At 43.8% G+C, this 22263-nt stretch overlaps 1 protein-coding gene across 1 annotated transcript in view; it reads right to left on the bottom strand.

Moving 5' to 3' along the window:
• Nucleotides 1-22263, bottom strand: part of PREX1 (phosphatidylinositol-3,4,5-trisphosphate dependent Rac exchange factor 1) — a 228263-nt gene that overhangs the window by 40166 nt on the left and 165834 nt on the right. Inside the window, 3 exon segments of the mRNA XM_025192001.1 lie at nucleotides 3087-3179; nucleotides 13662-13804; nucleotides 16946-17018. Coding sequence (XP_025047786.1) covers nucleotides 3087-3179; nucleotides 13662-13804; nucleotides 16946-17018 — 309 coding nt within the window.

A 22263-nucleotide genomic window follows, 5' to 3' on the forward strand; every position in this document is an offset into this window, starting at 1 on the left:
CTGACTCCACTTGAAACCTGCCATTCTGACATGGAACCATTAATAATTACCCTTTGCTTATGGCTAATGAGCCAATTATCCACCTTGTAGTAGTTTTATCCAGCCCACATTTTTCCAATTGTTTATGAGAAGATCATATGGGACCTTGTCAAAGGCCTCGCTGAAGTCCAGATACGCTATATCTACAGCATTCCCTCATCCACCCAAGTAGTCACTTTGTCAAAGAAGATCAGGTTTGTTTGACACCATTTGTTTTTCATAAATCCATGCTGCTGCTTGTGATCAACCTTTTCTCCTTCAGATGCTTGCAAATGGCCTTCCTTAGGATATGCTCTAATAACTTCCCAAGTATTGAGGTGAGGCTAACCAGTCAGTAGCTTCCCGGGTCCTCCTTCTTGCCTTTTTTAAAGAGGGAGACTACACTGGCCCTTCTCCAGTCCTCTGGTACCTGGCCTGACTTCATGGAGATCATTGCCAAGGGTTCTGAAATCTCTTCTGCCAGTTCCTTCATGACCCTGGGATCCGCTCATCCAACCCTGCTGACTTGAATTCATTCAGACCCAATAAAAGCTCCCCGTGTCTTTTGTTATCTTTTCTCTCAGCTCACCCCTTTACCTTATCCAGATAAGTCTTATTGGGTGTCTGGCAGCTTAATTTTTTTGTGAAGACTGAGGCAAAGTAGCTGTTGAGTAGCTCTGCTTTCTCTGTGTCTTTGGTTAGGAGTCCCCCTGGCTTGTTAACAGAGGACCCACAGCTTCCTTGGTCCTTTGTTTCTGGCCAACATACTTCTAGAACTTCTTGTCTTTAACCTCCTTTGCCAGGTTCAGCTCGTTCTTTATCTTTCCCTTCCTGGTTTTGTCCCTGCAGGTTCCTGCTATTTCCTGGCATGCATCCTAGGTGATCTTCCCGTTCCTCCATTGCCTATATGCTTTCCTTTTGCATTTGAGGCATTTTAGAAGCTCCTTGTGCAGCCACATTGGTCTCTTGCCAGTCTTCTTGTGCTTCTATCATGTTGTGACAGTTTCTTGTTGCGCTTCCAATACTGTGACCCTTAAAAGCTCCCAGCACTCCTGGGCACCTTTATCCTTCAGTCTATCCTCCCATGACACCTGCCTACTGACTCCTTGAGTTGGATGAAATCCACCTTTTTTAAATCTAGCGTCCTGATTTTGCCGACGTCATGCTTTCTCTGTCTCAGGATCTGGAATTCTAGCATCTCATGATCATGATCGCTTCCTCCAAGTTACCCATCACCTTCACATTCTGCACCACTTCTTCTCTCTTGGTCATGACAAGATCCAAGATAAATGATCCCCTACTTGTATCCTCCACTTTCTGGAAGAGAAAGCTGTCCTCCACACAAGTTAGGAACTGGTTTGCCATTTTATGTTTGGCTGCATTGTTCTTCCAGCAGATGCCCAGAAAATTGAAGCCTCCCATCAGTATCCTCCCACTGCTTTTGGATAGATTTGTCACCTGCTTGAAAAGTGCATCATCCACCTCCTCTTCTTGATTAGGTGGCCTATAATAAATCCCCACCATTATATCAGTGCCATGTCTTTCATTTTTCATCTTCGCTCAAATGCATTCTGCTTTGCTGTCTTCCTCCTCCTGGAACGTATGTATGTGTTTTTGACATTCAAGACAACACCGCCACCTTTTCTCCCAGCCCTTTTCTTCTGAAACAGTGAAATCCTCGACATTCGCATTCCAGTCATAAGAGCTGTCCTACCAGATTTCAGTGATGCCAATTAGATCGTAGCTCTTTTCACAGGCTGCAGCTTCCAACTCATGCTGTCTATTTCCCATACTTCTCACATTTGTATATATGCATCAGATGTACTTTGCATTTTGACCTCCTCACTTCCTTTTTGTGCCACTTGTTGCAGTCATGTAGCTCTCTGGCCGTTTCCCAGAGTTGAGTTGCTTCTTTGAGTCCTTTCCACTCTGGACCGAGTGCTCTGCTGCTGGAGGGTTTTGATCACCACTCTCCCGTGAAACCTAGTTTAAAGCCCTCCTTACTAGGTTAGCCAGATGATGCCTAAAGATGCACTTCCCCATTTTTCATCAGATGGATCCCATCTCTTGATAGCAGCCCTCCTCCCAAGAACATCTGCCCATTGTCAAAGAAGCCGAAGCCTTCACTTTAACACCACTGTCTCAGCCACATGTTCACTTCCAGGATATGATGACCTCTGCCTGGACCCCTCCTTTTCATGGGAAGATCAATGAGAACACCACTTGTGCTCCAAGCTCCTTAATCTTCCTGCCAAGAACCTCGTGATCTCCTCTGATTTGGTCAGTGTCATTCTTGACAGTAGCGCTAGTGCCTATGTGGGCAAGCAGGAAGGGGTAGTAGTCTGAAGGATGGATGAGCTTTAGCAGACTCTGTGATATCTTGAATTTGGGCTTCATGCAGGCAGCACACCTCCCAGGCCCCCAAAACTGGATGACAAATTGGTGCCTCTGTCTCCCACAGTAGAAGGGAGTCACTAACCATCACCACGCTTCTCTTCCCTCCTGGTACAGTGGTTCTGGAGCCCCTGTTCTTGGGCCTTGCACTTCCGGCTCTCTAAGCTCCTGCATCTTCTGCCTCATGCCTGCAGATGTCCTCTCCTCTGCTTCTTCCTCAGCAGTTCCACTGCAGAATATCTGAACACGGTTGCCGACTTCAATTCACTCCTCTTCAATCCTGGTGGCCCACCTTCTTCAAGTAGTCACATGCTGCCACTTTGTCCTTTGTCCTCATTGTCCTTTGTCCCCTCCAGTACCAGCCTCAGTAACTCTTGTCCAAGTATTTTTTCTGGCCCCAGATGAAATGAAAAGGCTGGTCAACTGGTTATATTAATGGAGAATCTCCAATACAATACTTCCTGGTTATCAACACAATACCAGCTGATTAAGAGCAGTTGTTTGTTATCTTATCTGATGTCTGGAGTTCTGGACCTAGAAGAGCCAACACTTGCCATCGTTTAGCTGCCATTAAAATGAAACAGGCCAATGAAGGATGTTTCTGTGCCTTTTCAAAGAAATTTCTTCTTCCTGCTACCAAAAGGGAAATGTTTATGAATGCTAGATGGTCTCACCTCAGCAAGAGATCCTCGCCGCACCGACTTCACGACAATTGCTTTGTTCTTCTCTTCTATGTCAAATCCGTAGTCATCCTCTTCTGGCAAAATCTGAAAGACAAAGAGCACTGGGTATTGCTTTATCAGCATGGAACAGTATTTTGGAAGGAACTAAAGGAGTCAGAGTTAAGAGGCTTTTCACGTCTAAGTCACTGTTCTCATAGAATTTAAGGCTAGAAGAGACTATCAGTCTAATCTATATAAATGCCATAACATTTCATCCAGTTTCTCTTATACTGAGTCCAGTAACTTGTGTTGACTAAAGCATAGTTTCCAGAAAGCTATTTCAATATAAGAACTTTAAGAGATGAAGAATCTATTCTTTCCCCTGGCAGTTTGTTCCAATGAATAATCAGATTAACAATTAACACAGTTTGCCTTATTTCTATTTGGGTTTGTCCAACCATTGGTTCTTGTTAAGCTTTTCTTTCCTAGATCAGAGCTGATTAGTACTTAGCACTTTTTTCTCTGTAAAAATATTTTATAGACCACAATCAAATCACTTCTTGAGCTTTAGATAATCTAAATAGTTTTGAATAGGTCCCATGTAATACGTAGTGATCAAAAGGTGGAATCGTAACTGCTCTGGTTGTCTGAGTCAGATGAGTTTCCAATTGCAATCCTATTGCAAATAATTCTTCACATCAAATAAGCTCACATCCCATAAAAGGCAATCCTCTTATTCTTTTAATCACAGAGGTTAAATCCAGAATAAATTATAAAAGAAAATCATTTCTGACTTGTGGAATTCCACCCTTCCACAAGTCAGGAGAAAAGCTCTCAGCTTAGCAAGGAAAACTTGAACTCCTGCTGTCTATTCTGCACTTATTATGTTGGGAATCTGGCACATTTTGCCTGATCTATGATGATTTAAATAAGCCTTGCAAATATTTTTGGAAAATTTACCAATCCAGGTCAAAACTATTCACTTGCCATATCTGATGATTAATTAAAATAAAGTTCTAACCAGTTGCATTTCAATTAACTTTACACATTTAAAAGACATTTGATAAGTCAAGAGTTGAGATTAAAAAAAAAGTTGCCTATAATCTAATGCATCAGTAGGAGAGAAAAATGGCAGAAGACTAATCCTTTGATCCTCTTGACATCTGCAGTGCTGAAAAACACTTTTTTTTTTCTATTGGAGTCAATGCCACTAACTTATAAGCAATTTCCTGTGGCTGTGGTGGTTCATCACAACAGAAGATTGAGGAAATAAAATCGTCCTTCCCTACAGGTGCCAAAATCTATGGGTACAAAATGATGCATTGCTCTAGAACACCTGCAGTTAAAAAAAAAAGCCCTCTCCGGGAGCTGTTCCAGTAAAGTGGGAGATACCAACGGGAAGGCTCAGTGGAAAGTTTGCTATGCCTGGTTCTTCCCAACAAAACATTTTTCAGAACTGCTACTTAAGCATGTTCGGTACAGAGAGTGCCTTGGAAAATAAGGATGGTGCTAATAAGATTTTGTGCTAGGACTGATAAGTAACATGTATTTCAGCCAAACACACTGGACACTTTTTTTTGCCTCAAGTTTGGGACTCAGTTGAAAACTGCTAGGACTGCTCTCCCATCCAGGTTGTCATTCTCACTTGGTGTTGGAGAAAAATATTTGGAGATACAGCCTTATAATTCCCAGTTACATTAATGGGAGTCATGTGGCTGAAGACCAGCAATATAAACCTGTTAGAAGAAGAAAAAACCCACTAGGCTGGGACAGGTTATTGGGGGGAATGCATACCTTGAAACAGCTCTATTGGAAACAATGCTAACTCTCGCCGAAAACATATCCTAGTATTCTCTGATAACATGGCAAAAGTTGTAATCATACACACATGATAAGCAGTGACTATTCTTCAAGGCAAAAATCTGTATTCTTCCAGATATGCACTTATGACCCATACCTTAAGAACAAGCTTCTCTTTCTAATGGCTATGGATGTTAAGAGCAAAAGTCACACAGTGTCATACACAGAGGGTTTCATTTGCAACACCTGAGAAATTGAGTGCTACATGCACAAAAACATGCCTAGTTCTGTGAAAATACCACTGCTGTGCAAGGAGATGTTTCATATGATGTCATTTTTCATGACCTGCCTGCCCTTCTCAGTTCCTAAATAGGACAAAAAAAGAATTCCTTAAAAGCAGAGAGGGGGGAAATGCATCTATATTAAGAACTTTATGATATGGTGATGAAACTATTGTATATGCCACTGCTGTTCCATAATGGTGGTGGTGTCATAGTTGTTTCTATTGTATATGCCACTGTTCATGCCTAAAGTTCCAAAAACTTTATTCAGGGATTAGTTTTATTGCTGCCAGGCAACACAGAGAAAGCTGTGATGTGTTTGTTCTCCAAATGATGAAAGAACAATACTTTACAATTCTTCTAGAAGATAACACTTTTTGACCCTAAGGATCCCAAAATATTTAAAGAGACCTTCCACATATACTTCTATCATCACTGAAATGCAGTCACTCTGGGGGCATAAAGCAACAGTTGTCTAATACCAAACAGCAACAGCATGCAGCAATACAGTACAGAAAGTAAAGAAGAATATCTGATTGAACTGGGAGAGGAAGTTTAGACAGGGAGAACAGATTATAGGGGAGTTTAGCCAGGACAGAGAGAGAAAAAATATATCCTGAGAATAACCTAGTATATTTGTCTCTGTTACATTTGCTTTGTTTGCAAGAAGAGGGATATAAAAATAAGAGTGTGCTTATTTTACCACACAATACTAACTTCTCTGTAAAATCTTATTACCACTCAGAGCAGTTACATGATCTGTTGTTTGTTTCCTTCTTTTTGATCATTTTAATGCATGGGTTTGAAACTGGGATCTGCAGAACACACACTGGTTTTCCATGCTGATCAGATCAGTTGTGTGCTGCTGACTCCTCCTCTTTACTCCTAGCCACTAAATTCCATTAAAAAGCCAACTAAAAATATTGGACTACTTCCCTTATACTGTTTTTCTATTTAAGCCGGGATGTCATATGATTGTGACTGAATGGAGAATGGTGAAGGAGTGGTTATTACAAGGTGGCTCATGTTACAAAAAATGGAGAACCACTGCTTAATATAATCACTGGAATAGACAATATCTTCAGAGCACAGTATAAAAACCATCTGCTCATACAAACTCTTTCCTGAAGTGGGGCTGTGAGAGAAGCCATGGTTACCATTTAATGTTATTTTGACTCTAATACTGGTCAACCCATTTTGCATAGTTAAACAAGTGGTGTCTGTCGATACAGTAGTAAAAAGTATAAAATAAAATACATGAAAAATAAAAATATAATGAAATAATCTACTTTGTGTCAATGCCTAAGAAGCTGGTATGGGTCAAATAAGCAATGAATCTCTAAACAGAGTTTTTTAGACCTTTAGTCTCTTTAACAGATGACTCCTGGCAGAAAGGACGATGGCTCTTTGGGATCAGACAAAAGCAGAAACTGCAAGTTTATGCTAAGAAGAATTTTAGAGACAAAGCCTAAAGGGCAGTATTTGCCTTTGCCGACAGAACCTGAGACACAAGTCAAGTGAATCAATTTGGTCACAAGCCAATATGAAAATATGTTGGCAAGAGAGAACTTGGCATAGTGTTGGGTTCATTGCATGGTGAAAAAGCCTGCTCATCAGCCAGAGGACCTTCCTTCAGGCTGTACACGTGTTAGACCATCCTCACTCCCAGGACATCAGGTTGCAGTATAGTCTATCTGAATAAGCAGTTATACTGAATGGCTTGAGGCTTCCTTTTATCTCTGATTGACCTCTGTGTCTGCCATATTCCATACACAAATCCACATGGGCTAAACTAGCTGCATCTGCTGCTCCCCTCACATACATACTTTCCAGTTGCTATAAGCTGGTTATACAATTAGAAAATGTGGAAGCATGTGGAGGAGCTCCTCTCACTTCTACTATGTTTTTACTTCAACACTGTTCCCTCTGGGCAAATCCCTATTACTAAGGCTTTCTTCCAGCTTTCTAAATTTGGCCCAATAACTGTATTTTTAAGTCAATCTTCAGTTATTAATTCTGATTCACTTTTTCCTTCCCTTTTTTAACACTGACCTAAGTATGCCAGCTTATAATGCAGTTCCCATGAGTCTCCAGCGAGCAAGACTTGCTGCATAGACATCTGTGGATATGCAGCTCAGCAAAGGGTACGGATATGATTGAAGTGAATTAACTAAAAGCTGCAAATACACATGAGTGGGAGAACTCCTCCAGCGTAAACCCAGCTCTGCTCTAAGTCTTGCTGAAGGAAGCACTTGTCTTTGAGCTGCTACGCAGAGCTGATCAGGAATTTTCTGACAAAGCACAGTTTGGGCAGAAAATGTCAGTCTGACAAACACCAAGTGTTTTACAAAAATAGACTGGGTTCAGTGAAATTTTGAAGGACCCCCCACCCTGGGGTTATTGGGTGTTTGCCTGGTTTTTGGCTACTTTACCTGGTAAACTGCTGGGGATTCCAGGACCTCAAAGGATCCATGGCTCTGATCAGTGAACCACATTTTGAAATGTCAAAATTTCCCATTAACCAGAAATGCCAAGACTCAGCCAGCGCTCCTGCTTTAAACTGAAATGGTACAATCTTCCCTGGCAGTGGGGGAAAAAGAAGCCAGGTTCCTTCCCGTCTGTGATTTCCAGACTGGACTGAACACAGAGTAAGTGAAAGGCATAAGAGATGCTACTTTTTACTTCAGTGTTTCTTAGGGTTTTCAGTGACTGAAGTTATACCCGTATCACAGTCTCCATTTCCCCTGGATGACAGATGTCTTTAATTATCCATTTGCCAGCCCGGCTCTTTTGGAACTCGGAGAGCTCTGTGGGGTAGTCTGTAATTAGCAGCTCTCTTCCCGAGGTGGTTTGTAAATCAATGATTTTGAATTCCCCAGCTTGAATAGACGTTGGTAGGCTGGTGTAATGAAAGGCAAGAGAGAGGTTCTCTTGCAGAAGCTGTAGAGAACGACGTAATTTTATATTAACGCAAAACACAAGAATAATTGTCCTGAAATGAGTAAAGAGTGAAGCGATTTTATCAGCGCGTGACTTTAGTGGGACTTTATTTTAATTATGCAAATGACTATTTATATATGAGCTGAATAAGAAAAACATATCTTACTGGGCATGTCTACACGTGGTATTACCATGCATGGATAAACTCTGGAGCAATAAGCTCCACAGTTTATTCATGTGCAGAACGTGGAGCCGGGTTGGAGCATCCCCGGCTGGCAGGGGGCTCTAGGGGTCAGCCTGGGCTACTCCCCCCAGTCCAAAGTGCTGCGGAGGGGCTGACTAGGGCACAAGGGAGCATCAGTGAGGGGCTAGCCGGTCGGCAGCCTCCGCACTCAAGCACCCTCATGGCGCAGCCAGCCCCTCCAGTGTCTACAAGTGTGCCGCTGCAGTTTTTTACTCTGTAGCAAGATAGTACTTGTATTTACAAGTACTGTATTTACAAGTACTATCTTGCTGTGGAGTAAATTAAGGGCATGCATAATAAGGGCATGCATGTAGATGCTGGGACGTTTGCTGCACAGCTAATTAGTCACCTGTGTAGTAAACGTGTCGTGTAGCCAGGTCATGCAACTCACGTAGCTCACTGTGTCATAGCTTTATCAACCCATCTCATGGGAATGCCGTGGTTTTTTGGACTGTCTCTCAAAATTGCTAAGATAGACATGAACTAATAATGCCATTTAGTAGCTTTCAGCTTAAAATCTGGGATAGTAAGGTGCTACTTAAACAGAAAAAGTACAATTACTATCAAGTACTAAGTATAACTATTCTATAGTAGAATGGTTTTTGAAAATGGCGCTAAGATAGCAGTCCTCCATGAGACAGGTCAGTTATGGTGTTCTCATTCTGGAGTTGTGAAAATTGAGACAGGGTGTTTACAGGGTGTGCTCCAGGAGCGTGTGTGGGTAGGGGGTCGGGGGAGGGCAGCACTTTAATTACAGCGGCTCTGAGAGCCACTCTAATTAAAGCACCCACAGCATCATGTATATCAACATCCCCATGCTGAAAAATGGTGGTGGGGGCACTTTAACTAAAGGCCATTGAATGAATGATACATGTGATGCCTGAGTCTGCTGGAGCACGGTAATTACCGCGCTCCAGCAGACTCGATTAATCGAGTAATTACACCACATCAGAGCAGCCACCTCCCTGCACATGTGTAGGTGCCCTAAGCAACTGACCCAGTCTATGCTTAGAGCTCATATCAGTAACAGGATTAGAGCCCAGGTCTTCCCTGATCAAAGTACTAGCTCCTGTCTTTCTTTGAAACTGGCACTGAAATGCTAGCAGGTGACATTTTTGGCATAGACTTACAATATTTTTTAGTCTCCTACATGACATAAGGACTTTTGAAAATGGGATCATGTCATTTTGAAAAAGGTACCAAAGGAGTCTGGAGGCTGTATCTCAGTAATGATGTGGGAACCTCTGACATCTTCCAAAAGGATTGGACAAAGGATGATGGGAAAATTTCGGTGTCTCCAAGACACGGACAGGACGCTGGGGGCAGGGCAGGGAGCAGAGTAAATAACTTATAAATTGCATACAGAATTAAATTTCTGAGAAACAAAGATATCTATAGTTATATCCCTGAAAGATTCATAAGAAGTTATCAGCTCTGGGTCTTCTCTTGTCCTAATGCTAGACCTGAAGAGCAGAAGTCTAGATCAGGGCTCAGCAACATTTTTGGGCCGAGTGCCAAAACCCCCCCACAGCCTGGATTTGAAAGATGTTTCAAATGTCACGCCAGGGGTGGATGGCGGGGTAGCTCTAAGGAGCCTGATCCTTGTTGGGGCATCACAGCCCTGACTCCTTCCCTGCCATGCTCCCTGAGGTGCATGTGCAGCTGCTACCAGCAATGAGGCGGGCCAGGGCTCTGGACCCTGGTGCAGCTGCTTGCAGACATGTGGCTATGTCTTGAGAGCAGCCCAGGCACTGGGCAGGCCCCTGTAGCCCACCACAGAGCCCAAGCTGCTCACAGCAGTCACGAGCTTGCAAGCAGCTGCGCTGGGATCCAAAGCTGTTGCTGGCAGCAGTTGCATGCATGCCATAGGAAGGGGCTGGCGCTGTGCCACCCCAGACCCCTTCCCCACCGTGCACTCCAAGGCATGCACACATGCAGCCACCACTGGCCACAGAACCCAGGCTGCTCGCAGTATGGCTTGCAGCTTCCCCGCTCCCTGCTCCGAGCAGCCTGGGTTTTGTGGTGGGCAGCAGCTGCCCAGTGCCTGGGCCAGCTGTGGTGTGCCGAGCAAAACAGCATCTCGTATCATGCTCTGGCATGTGTGCTGGGGGTTCCTGACTCCTAGTCTACATCCTAAATTAATAGGGAATGCTGTGATACTGATACAAGCCTAGTATCTGCAGGCAGTCTGAAGGCTTAATTCTCTTGAACTATGAAAAGAATCCTGTATATTTTTCTAGCCTGCCAAGATTAACGTTCTCAAATCAAAAACAATTGCACAAATAAATGAATATAAAACTTTGTCTGAAATATGTCTTTTTTTTCCAACTTGGACTCACTTTCCTTCAGCAACTGCAATTTTCATTTGTCAGGAGGCTTTAGTTGTTTTCTTCCTTACAGGGAAAGGTCATCTGAGATAGAGGACTAGAGAAGTATGCTTAGTTTGTTCCCGTTAAACAATTTAGATGACATGGCTGAAGCACAGTGCAGTTAAAAGCCAACACAACCTGTAGCCCACAAAGAGCACCACAGAAAGAACGAATTGATGCAGAAAAGCCCAGTTAAAAAGGCACCAAGATGGGGACGTTCTGCAGACAGAGAAGCATAAGGATTCCAGCTACTATTTATCTGCTATGCAGAACTTGTCTAATAATTCAAAAAAGCAAGGCACAAATATTTTCATAAATAGCTGTAATATGTTTCTTGTGCTGTTCTTTGTGGCATCCTTTTCTTCTCAAATATACAGGGCAGCTGCTGATTTATTTGTGAACCTGTCAAGTGACTAATTACTCATGCTAAAACTGAGCTTCACAGCCAATCTGGGCCAGTGTTTATTATTTTGTTACTAATTTCAAACCATCAGCTCTCTGGGAAGGGAGTGTATCCTTCTCTGTGTTAGTATCTCACCTAGTACAATGAGACTTTGATCTTGATCAGTGAAGTAACTTGCAATTTGGTGCCCTGTGCAGTGCATGGGATACTAGGAAGAGCGAGTGCCTACCTCCTCAAATAGGGGCTCCTGCAAGTGTGGTGGCAGTGAGGGCAGTGGCATGGGCTCCCTACAGGGCCACCATTCTGGTTCCCCGCTCGAATCAGCTCCTAGGTCGCTGCCCTGCTCGCACCCATAAGTTTACACAACTGGTCTCGACTGAGGCATTTGGGAACTAAAAGAGTAGCAATGATAAATATTTCTCCTGTTTTTAAACCTTTCAGTTCCAGTTATGGAGTGACTTAGATCAGTCAAGTTAACGATAGCAAATAGACAAAGCAAATGATTCACAGACTCTACAGGCTGAAACGGTATTCACACAGATGTAAACTAATGATAATGCAGTAACAGAAACCAGGATCAATCAGATCTGCCCACTGCTGAGTTTTAATGGGCTCCCTTATGTTGAGGGTTAATATATTGCTTTTGTAAGGCACTTGCCCTTTTAAACAGCAGTCCATTGCACTGGAGGAAAGAAAAGTGGAAGAAATGTGCTGCTTCATCTGTTTTCCCATAAAACTTGCCTCTCTTCAGAAGGAAGAAAATCAAAGGAACTTGAATCAAGATTGCTTCCCGTGGATGAATATGAAATTGATCTCTGATTGCTTTGCAAAGTGCAAGAAACAAGCCCAGAGCGCAAGTATTTGGCGATTAAGCAAATGATACCTTTAACAGCTTCCTTGTATGAAGAACTTTCTATGAGAATGAATACAATAGCCTGACACACAGTTCCTTGACACTGCATACAAGGAGAACAAGAGCTAAAATATCATTATACAGTGCTCCCTGGAGGTAAGATAGCAGCAGGAAGGAATAGTTTCTGTGAACTACCAAGGGAAAATCTTCCCTGCTATAATGGACCCCGGGATCTTTTTTTGTTGTTGTTAATCTGGCCTTTCTTTTAACTCCTGAATTCTACCAAACCCTGAAGGAAGAGGAGTATGGGCCCTTGGCCACCAGTAGTGAATGGTGTTTCCTGGACAAATAGTGTCCATGTCTGAACAGAAAAACTAGTCCTCATGGAGTGTGTGGGGATGTTTTAACTAAATGAGCTTCATAGGTAGGGTGACCATACAACCCGGTTTGGCTGGGGCAGCCCCGGATTCCATAGGCCTATCCCAGCCAGCTGGTTAAAAGTCCCAAGCCAGAGTCTGGCAGGAAGGTAGAGTGGCATGGTGTGCCAGGCAGGTGGGTGGCCAGGCATCACTGATGCTGTGTGGGAGTAAGGTGGGTATACTGGAGTAGGCAGCACCCCACCCAAACGTGCTGGGCCCAGGGTGGTGCCTGCTCCAATCCATCTGACTTGTTCCCACGCAGCAGCAGCAGTGTCTGACGACCTGCCAGCCTGGTGCACCATGCTGCTCCACCTTTTTGCTGGACTCCAGCTTGGGACTTTTGACCAACCAGCTGGGACCAGTCTATGGAATCTGGGACTGTCTGGGCCAGACCAAGATGTATGGTCACCTTATTCATGGGGTACAAGCACTAGTTTAAGGGTAGCATGAATACTAGAGGTGCATTGATATATCAGTCTATATCATAACAGCACCAATAAAAGGAAAATTGACATTATTAGCAGTTGGCTTTTTTCACTGATGTGGCTGATAATGTTGCCAATAAATGCCATGTGCATGTGCGCAGCTGCAGCATGCATGTAGCCAGGAATGCAGCCTGGCAGCTTGGAGAGCAGCATTCGACCATTAAGTCTGGGGGGGGAAGGAACATGGGGGAGGGAAGGGGCATGTGGGGAGCAGATCGAGGCTCCTCCATTGAGGAAGGGAGCGGGGCAGGGACCTGCAAATGAAAAAATGTTGAAAACCATAGACATTTGGAACACAGAACGGCATAACCAGCCATTGGTCAAAAACATGACTCTCAGACATTTTTAGATGACTCCAACCTAATTACAATTCCCAGGCTGGCTATGCCATTCTGTGTTCCAAATGTCCATGGTTTTCAACATTTTTTTCATTTGCAGGTCCCTAAAAAATTTTGAATGAAGGTGTGAACCCCTTTCGAAATTTCAAAGGGAGGTGCAGATCCCTTTGAATTGTAAGTGTGGCTAGTCACACACTTCTGATTGGTCACAATCAACTTTCGTGGACCCCTCAGACATAGCCTGTGGACCCCCAGGGGTCCATGGACCACAGGTTGAAAACCACTGGTCTAGGGCAATGCTCAAGAGAAGAATTATGATGAATCAAAGTCAATTGCAAGGTACAGTTGGGGAATGTGATTCCCAACCAAGTTATTCATTCTCCTATACTGTGGCATAAATTTATGTTCATAGAAAGATAAATATAACAGTGCCTTAAATTAAATGCATCTCTTACCAGCAGACTTTTTGCTAGGATGTTTTCAATGAGTTTGAAGTCATTGCGCAATTGCTTGCTCTTGGAGCTCGTACCCTCCATCTCCTCATCAGCATAAAAGCGGAAATAGAGGGATTCATCCTTGAATTCACTCTTCTCCAGGACTGCAAACCAAAGGTAAGGACACATGTATATACATGTACACAAAGAGAGAGAGAGAGAGAGAGAGAGAAACCTAATTACTTCTTGATCTTTACAGAATAGAAACCACACAGGCTATTGCACACTCTGGGCACACTTTCCTCCAAGCTGCTTGGTGGATCTGGGTCTCATGTTTGGCTCTCCTGACACACAATGGAGCCCTTTGGAAGAAGTGTACTATGTAGCAAATTATTAAGCATTATACGACTTGCCTGATGGTGGTTGATATTAGTCTTAAGTCTGAAAACCCCTAAAGGGTGGAAAGTAAATGTTACTTTCAGTCTGAATTGGAATGATTCACTGGACATATGTTGAATTGTATTTAGTGGTCTAATATAGTAGAAAGCCATATGAATATGGTTTATTTTCCTGGCATGGCATCTATAACACTGAGGAGAACAATGGGTGGGCTCACATCTCTGGGAGTTATATTGTCCTTGAACTGCTTCAGACAACAAGGGAGAGTCCACACATTTTTGTTGACAGCATGTGTGGAATGAGTGTCTTGGAGAGTTGGGCCTGAGAGAGAGGTGCACTAAGTGCTTAACAGCAGCTTTATAAGCCAAATCCTAGTTCCCAAAGAGCACCATAGTGGACATCACCCTCCCCATCACACTGAGCTCTACAGCTTTAAGACATGTCCACTTCTATTTTCCCCATCCTGGCCCTGGTTGCTCATATCCAGTGGGCCTACCCTTCCCTGCAACCCCTTTCTGTACAGAGCACCTTTTTCATGCAAGACTTCATGAAATCTCCAGAGCAAAACTTTATGTCCACTATTCAGCTGCAATCTGGAGAAATTCCCATCGGTAAACACAGGCCCATTGTGAGACTTACAAAGGCCAGTCAGCTCCACACAACAACAACAAAAATTGGCTTTCACAGTAAATTAAATTCTTAGCAGAATCTCTCTCCTTCAGCAGTTTTTTGATTGCTTGTTTGGCTGGGATACGTAGAATTGGATTGGATGCAGCAACTTCCTTGGGAGATCTGTTCCATCTTCTGGGGCCATGTCAATGGTAGCTCCTATTACAGCCCAAAGAAATCTCTGGATAGTCCCTGATCCAACCCACAGCAGCATGCTCAGTGCTTTCCACTCCTTCTCCCCTGCCTCCAGTTCCTGATTCACCTTTACTGGTATATTTTCAGGAAAGTTCTGTTTGTCTTTATATATATTTGAAAAACATGGTGTTTGTATGTGGCAACATACTGCAAACCCTCATGGTGGCAGGAGCAGACCCAAAAGTCTGCTAGAGAAAGGAACTCTACAAAAAACATTCTCCAACTCTGCCACCAGGTCTGTTTGTGTGTGTGCATCTATCTACACATGCAATTAATGTGAAGCAATAAACTCTGGAGCAGTTTGAGCCAGAGTAAACTACTCCCAGGGGCAGCGTCTACATGTGTGTCCAGGACAGCAGCAATTTGAGCCAGGGCAGAGCAGTTTACACCTGAGCCACTCCTGCCCTGCTCGCCGCAGGCTCCGCGTGGCGGTGTCAGGTGGTGGAGGGGCTGGCTGAGATACGAGGGTGCTGAAAGTGCAGAGTTGTGTGGCTAGGAGGCAGGCAGAAGTCTGGCCCCTGGCTGGCTAGGCTGATTGGGCACAATTTACACCTGCGGCCAGCCTTTACACATGTGTTTAACTGCAGTAAATGACTCTGCCATAAGATAGTACTATCTTAGCACTATCAGTTACTTTACCAAGGCCTAATACTGTTGCATGTATATACGGTGACGCTTTACTCCACATCTAATCAGTCTACTCCACAGTAAAGCACATGTGTAGAGGCAGCAGTGTGAAATGAAATTGTGCCCTTTAACCAGGGTGGAGGATGAGAAACAAAGTTTGGACCTTTCCTACCTTCCTTTTGTTAAGGATCAGCCTCTGAAGGTCTTTGCTCATGTTGAGTAGGACCTTACTTTACCAGGGGCTTCACTGATTTCAGTCAAACATTGAGCAACAAGAGGCTAGGCAGTGTGCATAAGGTACCAGAACCTGATCCAGAATCTGATTCACCCACTCCTCCCCCTCCAGCTTTCAAGCCCAGGGCAAGAATTTCAGGCTGAATTAAAAAGAGAGTCAATTTCTATATAGTGACTTTCCTGAGTTCCCCGACTGAGATCACTTGCCAGATGCAAGGAGAAAGCTGTGCTCTCTACAGTACCAGCTCCCAGTTTCTGACAGGGGCATCAATGGAGAGCAGTTTAATTCAAAATCTAAAGCCCCCAAGGATTAAACACTTCCAGGACCCACACTTCAACCTCAGATGTGACTTTCTGTTGGCTTTGCCTATACCTTGGACCGAAATACTCATCAAAGAGACAGAAGCTTTTTGTTTTGGGTAAAGGGAAATGTGGTGATTTTTCTATTGAATTCCCTCACTAATTGCTACTCCTCTCTGACATAGTGGTTTGGGATATTTCTGTTGGGTTTCCCACTCGCTGCTTCTGGATTACTCTGAGGACATGGGAGATGGCAGAAATTGGGGTCATTAAACAACCTTTATTTTAGAGTAAGTTCTTCCCGCTGCCTGGGTGCAAAAACAATATGCAATAGCGATGGGAAACAAAAGGGTAAGAAAGACCTCAAAACACAGGGCAGAGCTTGAGAATCTGGCACCAGTGAGCTGGTAACCCCGGCAGCCCAGGGCTGAATGCTGCCAAGGCAGGAACTGGGCTGGGAAATCTTGGCACGTCCTTTACTAACAGCCTCCCGTGTGAGGAGTCAGCCTGGGTTAGACAAGTTCACTGCATGTTACATGCAAAACCAACTGGGTGCATTTCAAGACACCCTTTAGCATCTTAGATATCCAAGGTATGGCAATTATAAGGTCAGTGCAAAAAATATCACTCCTCTATGTTACTTAGGTACACCAGTGTTCACCATGACTATTATGACAAGCAGGAACCTAAAGGAGAACTACCCTAGACAGCCAGTGTGGGCTCGGAGCCTGTGGTATTTCCCCTGGGTCCTCCGGAGCTGTCGGTATATCCGCGTGTTCAGTGCAGTGTATAGGAGAGGGATTTGCAGATATCCCCAGTTAATCTGACTGAAATGAGAGCTCCTTTAATTGGCTATGGGAAAGGATATTGATGTGAATTACCATGATGCATGAAGCCATTATTGCAGAGTCCAACACCCAGCGCGACGGCTTCCTCCCGCGTCTGACAGTCTCCCTAGAAACAGAAGGATAAATATTACACCTCAGACAACTTCCTCATCTAAATGATTTCCCTTCCCTGCAATATGGCTTGCGGCTCTGAAATTAGCAGGGTGCTCTGTGTAGAGAACAATAGCAAGCAATTAAAATAGGCCTCCCTTTGCCTAAATCCTATTCATTCCTATATATAGCACCTCTTCCGTCCCACAGGAATTGGGAGGACAAAGACCAGGCCTCTGGAAAGCAGCTGTTTTACCACCACAGATGCATAATATTACCTCAGTGCAGAGACTTTTTTTCTTTTCCTTTTTCTTTTTCTTTTTTTTTTTTTTTTACCAGCAATCATGATAAAGTCTGAGTTCAGTTCCCATTAGCCACAGACAATAAAACTCATTCTCAGGCAGAGAGAAATATTTTATCTACACTCAAGCCAAAGGAGAAAAACTGCCTGAGTGAATGCTAAAAGGTCAGATTAATTAAACTTCTATGTTACTCTGTTTTTCACATAATCAGACCCGCAAACAAATTACTCACTCATCATCTGAAGCTGTCAGACCTCCATATTTCAATATAGGTTGCAAAACATGATCCACTGGGCACGTTTACACGTGCACCCGACTAAGCAGTTGTTACTGTGGCAGTCAGTTAGTACTTGCTTTAGCAGTAAGCACCAGTACTGCACAGTCCCAGCACCACACAGGTCATTTCCAACCCTACTGCGCAGGAGCAATGAGCTACTACTGTGCAGTAGTGGCAGCCTCACGGTTCATGCCTGCCGACACTACATTGCTGTAGTGACAAGCTACGTTGCCATAGCTCACTGCTACAGCAACGAAACATCTCATGCAGATGCACCCAGTGTGCAATAAAATGAATGCACAAAACTGACTAATCACAATAAATGCCCAATATTTGCATGTGCAGCTGCTCTTGCATGGCCACAAAGGATGCTTTCTGCTGGTGAGTCTTCTGGTCACTGCCAGATCCTGCACAGTGCTGAGCATGGCCTGCAGCTCCACTGAAGCCACACAGAACTGCAGGAGTTCAGCAGCTCTCAAGATTGATACCTTGCAGTGGGCCCTTTGGCTCTTAACTCTTACCATTTCAAGGAAACCAGGACAGGAACAAACAGTGAATGACTAGATTCTAGCCTGCAGACCTTACCCAGGCAGCCAGGTCTAGTACACAGCAAAAGTTCCCACTCCCAAGGTGCCCCCTCTGCTATAAGTTAAAAATCAGTGATATGGTTTGCATATATTCCCATTTTCCTGACTTGGCATGCAGATACTTCAGCAAGTTTTAAACTAAAGAGATTAGGCATCGCATCAGTACTGGTAAAGTTGTGGCAGCACAGAGCTTAGTGAAGGCTCCAACACCTGCACAGTAAGCCAGGAAAAAACTTGGGTGGTAGGCCTTCAGTGAGCCATGTGCAGCCATGGGCAGACTGCTCTTGATATCCAAGCTGGTAAGGGTGTCTGTGCTGCTTTGTTGTCACAGTGATAGAGATACACTCTTGTTTGCATTTGGGCTTCCCACCTATAGCGACTGCATGACTGAGCCACTTTTGGACTGAAAGAAAAAGACATGATACCTGCAAAACAAAAAGCCATGCGTGTCCCTGCCAGGAAACAGTGTGACTACTCCAGGGTCAGTCCATGTCTGTAACATGGAGAGCCAAGTAGAGAGTATCAATATACAAAGCTCAATTTTTACTACAAATTAATTCCAAAGCTTTGCAAATGCTTCAGCATCCTGCAACGTGACAACTCTCAACACTTGCTATGAGCTATTTTAAAGAGCAAATGGAGAATTTATTAGACACAGACTTAACGACTAATTTAATCCTCCAACTGAGAGTAATTTGAAGGGGAAATGTCTTCTGACACCATTCTTAAATTAGCCGTTGGGAATCTGGTTCTCTTGCAGGCAACTGCATACTGAAATGTCTGTGTGGTAAGATGGTCATTCTCAACGAAACAAGCTCAGCTTCAGAACATATCCCTTGCAAACATGTTCCTTTCAATTTTAGGGAGTTAACTAAAAAACTGAATATTACAGATCCTTTGTATGTGTTTCTAAATATTATGTGACACTCTCTCCTAATGTAACGAAAGCAGTAATGTAAAGTAATAAAATTTTAAAAGGGCACTTAACAATATATATATAATTCTCTATAGATGCTATATGTTTTTTCCTCCGGAAATGGCACGCAAAACCTAACACACCATGGTTTTACATCCAGTTTTGAGCAAATGGATGACTCACTAGAGTTTCACAGATGGTAACTTAAATTTGAGGTGACAGAAAAGGGGAAGAGTGAGAGGGTCAAATCAATTGGCTAAGAGAGTCATTTTTGCAGCAGTACTGTGCTTACCATTCTAGTCGGGGTGCATATAACGGTTGGCTATCAGCTTCTTTTGGTCATTGTAGCTGATAATTACAGCCGTGTGCCCAGAGCGTAGTCTGGTCCCTGTGCCCTGCCGCCAGCCTGAGCCCGTGACTGACTAAAGATCCTGGTGAGCAGTAGGAGAGGATGCTGGGGAGCAGTTACAGGGTGCCATGCTCAGCAATAAAAGGACTGTTACCTGCTCTTGCTCCTGCCCTGGCAACACCGTGTGCACAGCAGGGGCCTGAGCACCATGGCTGGCGTGGAGATGCTGGGCTGCACACTGGTGGGGTAAGGCGCCTTTGCAAAAGTGGCATCTCCCCGGTAGCCATGGGAGCTCAACTGTATGGGGCCTGCTGGCACTGAGGCAGCAGCATGCTCTGGGCCTCCAAACATGCCTGATGCTGCTGTCCGCCCCAGTACCACCCTGCCCACCCAGGATGGCAGCACAGGCTGAACGGAGCTGTAAGTAGGAGCCATGGGCGAGGGGGCAATGTGCATGGGAATAAGGTAGTCAGTCACCACCTTCTTCATCAAAGACTGGAGCAGGCAGGAGGCACACATGTGTGTGTGTGTGTTTGTGAAATGCAAAACCAACAAAAAAAGGTTTATTTATGTCAGTAGTTTAAAATGCCTTCCACTGTTACTATTGGTTATCACATCAGCATCAGCCAATCATCAGCTATCGATAATGGCCAAGAAACTCTTTATTGGTGCACCAATACATTCTACCCTTTGCTTTCAAACCTCCTAAACTAGCCTTACATTTGGTGTTCTCAGGGAAAGTCTGGCTGGAAGTGTGTGGATCAACTTCTGGCCCACGTCATCTCTGGGGATTTTGATTCAAATTCTGACTCAAGTCACAAGTGAATTAGTTTTGGCAGGACCAATACAGTCTCTAATGCAGTCCTGTAATAATCAGACAATCATTTCACAGTACTGCAGACTGATTAGGAATGCTGCGCTGTGTGTTTGTTATTTTTAGGACATCCACAGCTCACTGAAGTCAAATTCAAGAGCACAATACCTGCTAAAACTAGGACACTTATCTCGGCTGGGACTCCCTGGGAAGCCATGCTCTACCTGAAGAAGAAACATATTCCAGCTCCAGGCTATATAATGCCTAAATGCAGATTTTTGGCTTGCTGCACCAGCCACCTGATGACCTGAGTTGACTCAGAAACACCGTCTCCTGTAAGGAAATGATGTGCCTTGCTGATACTGATTTCCTCCACCTCCACTCTTCCCCCCCTCAGTTGGGGAAGTGGCTACTTGCACAGACTGATAGTACATTGCTTATGTATTGTACAGGAAAGCTCTGTGTTGGCTTGAGGAAAGGATGGCATAGATAAAGAGAATGCAGGCATACATATAACAGACTTATTTGTCATCTTATACCTATGTGTATGCCCAACAAAAGCTCTTCTCTTCAACAAAGATGCAAATGCTAGGCCAGATTTTTGGCTCATATAGACCAGCATTGTTCTATGAAAGTCAATGAAGGTATGCTAACATACAGCAGCTGATCCAACGGAGCCAGTGTGCACCACCAAAGTTAAGGTGTTTGACCAAGAAAAAGGTACCCGGACAGTGTGTCCTTGAATGGCTTCTTGGGGACTCCCCTAGCTGGGGTAACTTTGAGTAGTCCTGAAGCAATTCAGAGTGGCTTTTAGCTGATCCTAGGATTGGATGGTTTTAACAATGGCCACCTTTGCCCCAATCCCTCTATTTTTATACTTTACTGGTATCATTTATCCTTAACTGTCATTCTACTGAGTCTTTGGTAGTTGATTATTTTCTTGTAGGCACCTTGATAGAAATAGCCATTGACCAGGTATTTGGAAAAACAAGTGCTGTTATAGATCAGTTGAGGTAGGATGTAGCAAATACAGGAGACAGTGTAGAAGAAAAATATGATTATGGGACAACAAACAATGATTATGGGAACCTTTTCCTTGTTGATATGTTGAACTATTAAGATTCCACCAACTGCGAGAGCCCTGCCTCTTGTCCTGGGGCTTGTACTTATCTCCCCTCAGCCAGATATCAATAGAAAGTCAATGAGGTTGGATGATGAAGGGTCTACTGGTTTACCTACATGAATGCCTCATGGCCCTTCAAGAATTATCTTTAAGACTGCTTGAGGCCATAATAAAATTCAGAGCCTCTTTCAGCATAATTCTGGAATCTAAAAGGCATTTCTCCTTCTGGGCTGTGCCTGCTTAGGCTCTCTCTCAGGTGACCCACTGTTCACAGGGTCACCTGAGAAATGCCCAGTATAAGTTAAGTTACAACAATGTCCATTTTCATGACCCCATGACATTGAAAGAGACAAACAGCTCTATCTTCCCATCAGCACTTGGGCTGGAATTCATCTCCCTCCATTGTCACAGATTCTGGTGTGTTTTTGTGTCTGATGCAGAACATGGCTTGGAAGCAGAAAGAAGTAAACTGAGAAGAAATCCAGCCATAGTAAGCAACGATAAATACAGAAGAGAAGTCAAGCAAGATCTGCATTATATCTCCAAGTCCTGAGGAATTTCCTCAGGTGGCCACTCCCATGCAAGTACTCTTATGGTGCTATATATGCAGCACTAGCTTTTCATGGTGCACACATTAACAGGCTGGAGGTGCTGAGTCCTTACACATCCATTGACATCAGTGGAGCCACAAGTGCTCTGTCCATCTGATAAACAGTCCTATCCTGTTTATCAGACTCAGAGTAGGTGACATATAAGGGGTTATTATATGTATCAAATTTAAATGTACACAAGGTTAAGTGTCATTCAGGACCAAAATAAATTTAAGTGTTGACAAAGGCATGAAAATATAATATGCCCCAGGTAGGGCTCAGGGTCTCTCATAGTAAAAATAT

This window comes from Alligator sinensis, unplaced genomic scaffold (genome assembly GCF_000455745.1).
Source record: "Alligator sinensis unplaced genomic scaffold, ASM45574v1 scaffold76_1, whole genome shotgun sequence".
NCBI classification, from domain to species: Eukaryota; Metazoa; Chordata; order Crocodylia; family Alligatoridae; genus Alligator; species Alligator sinensis.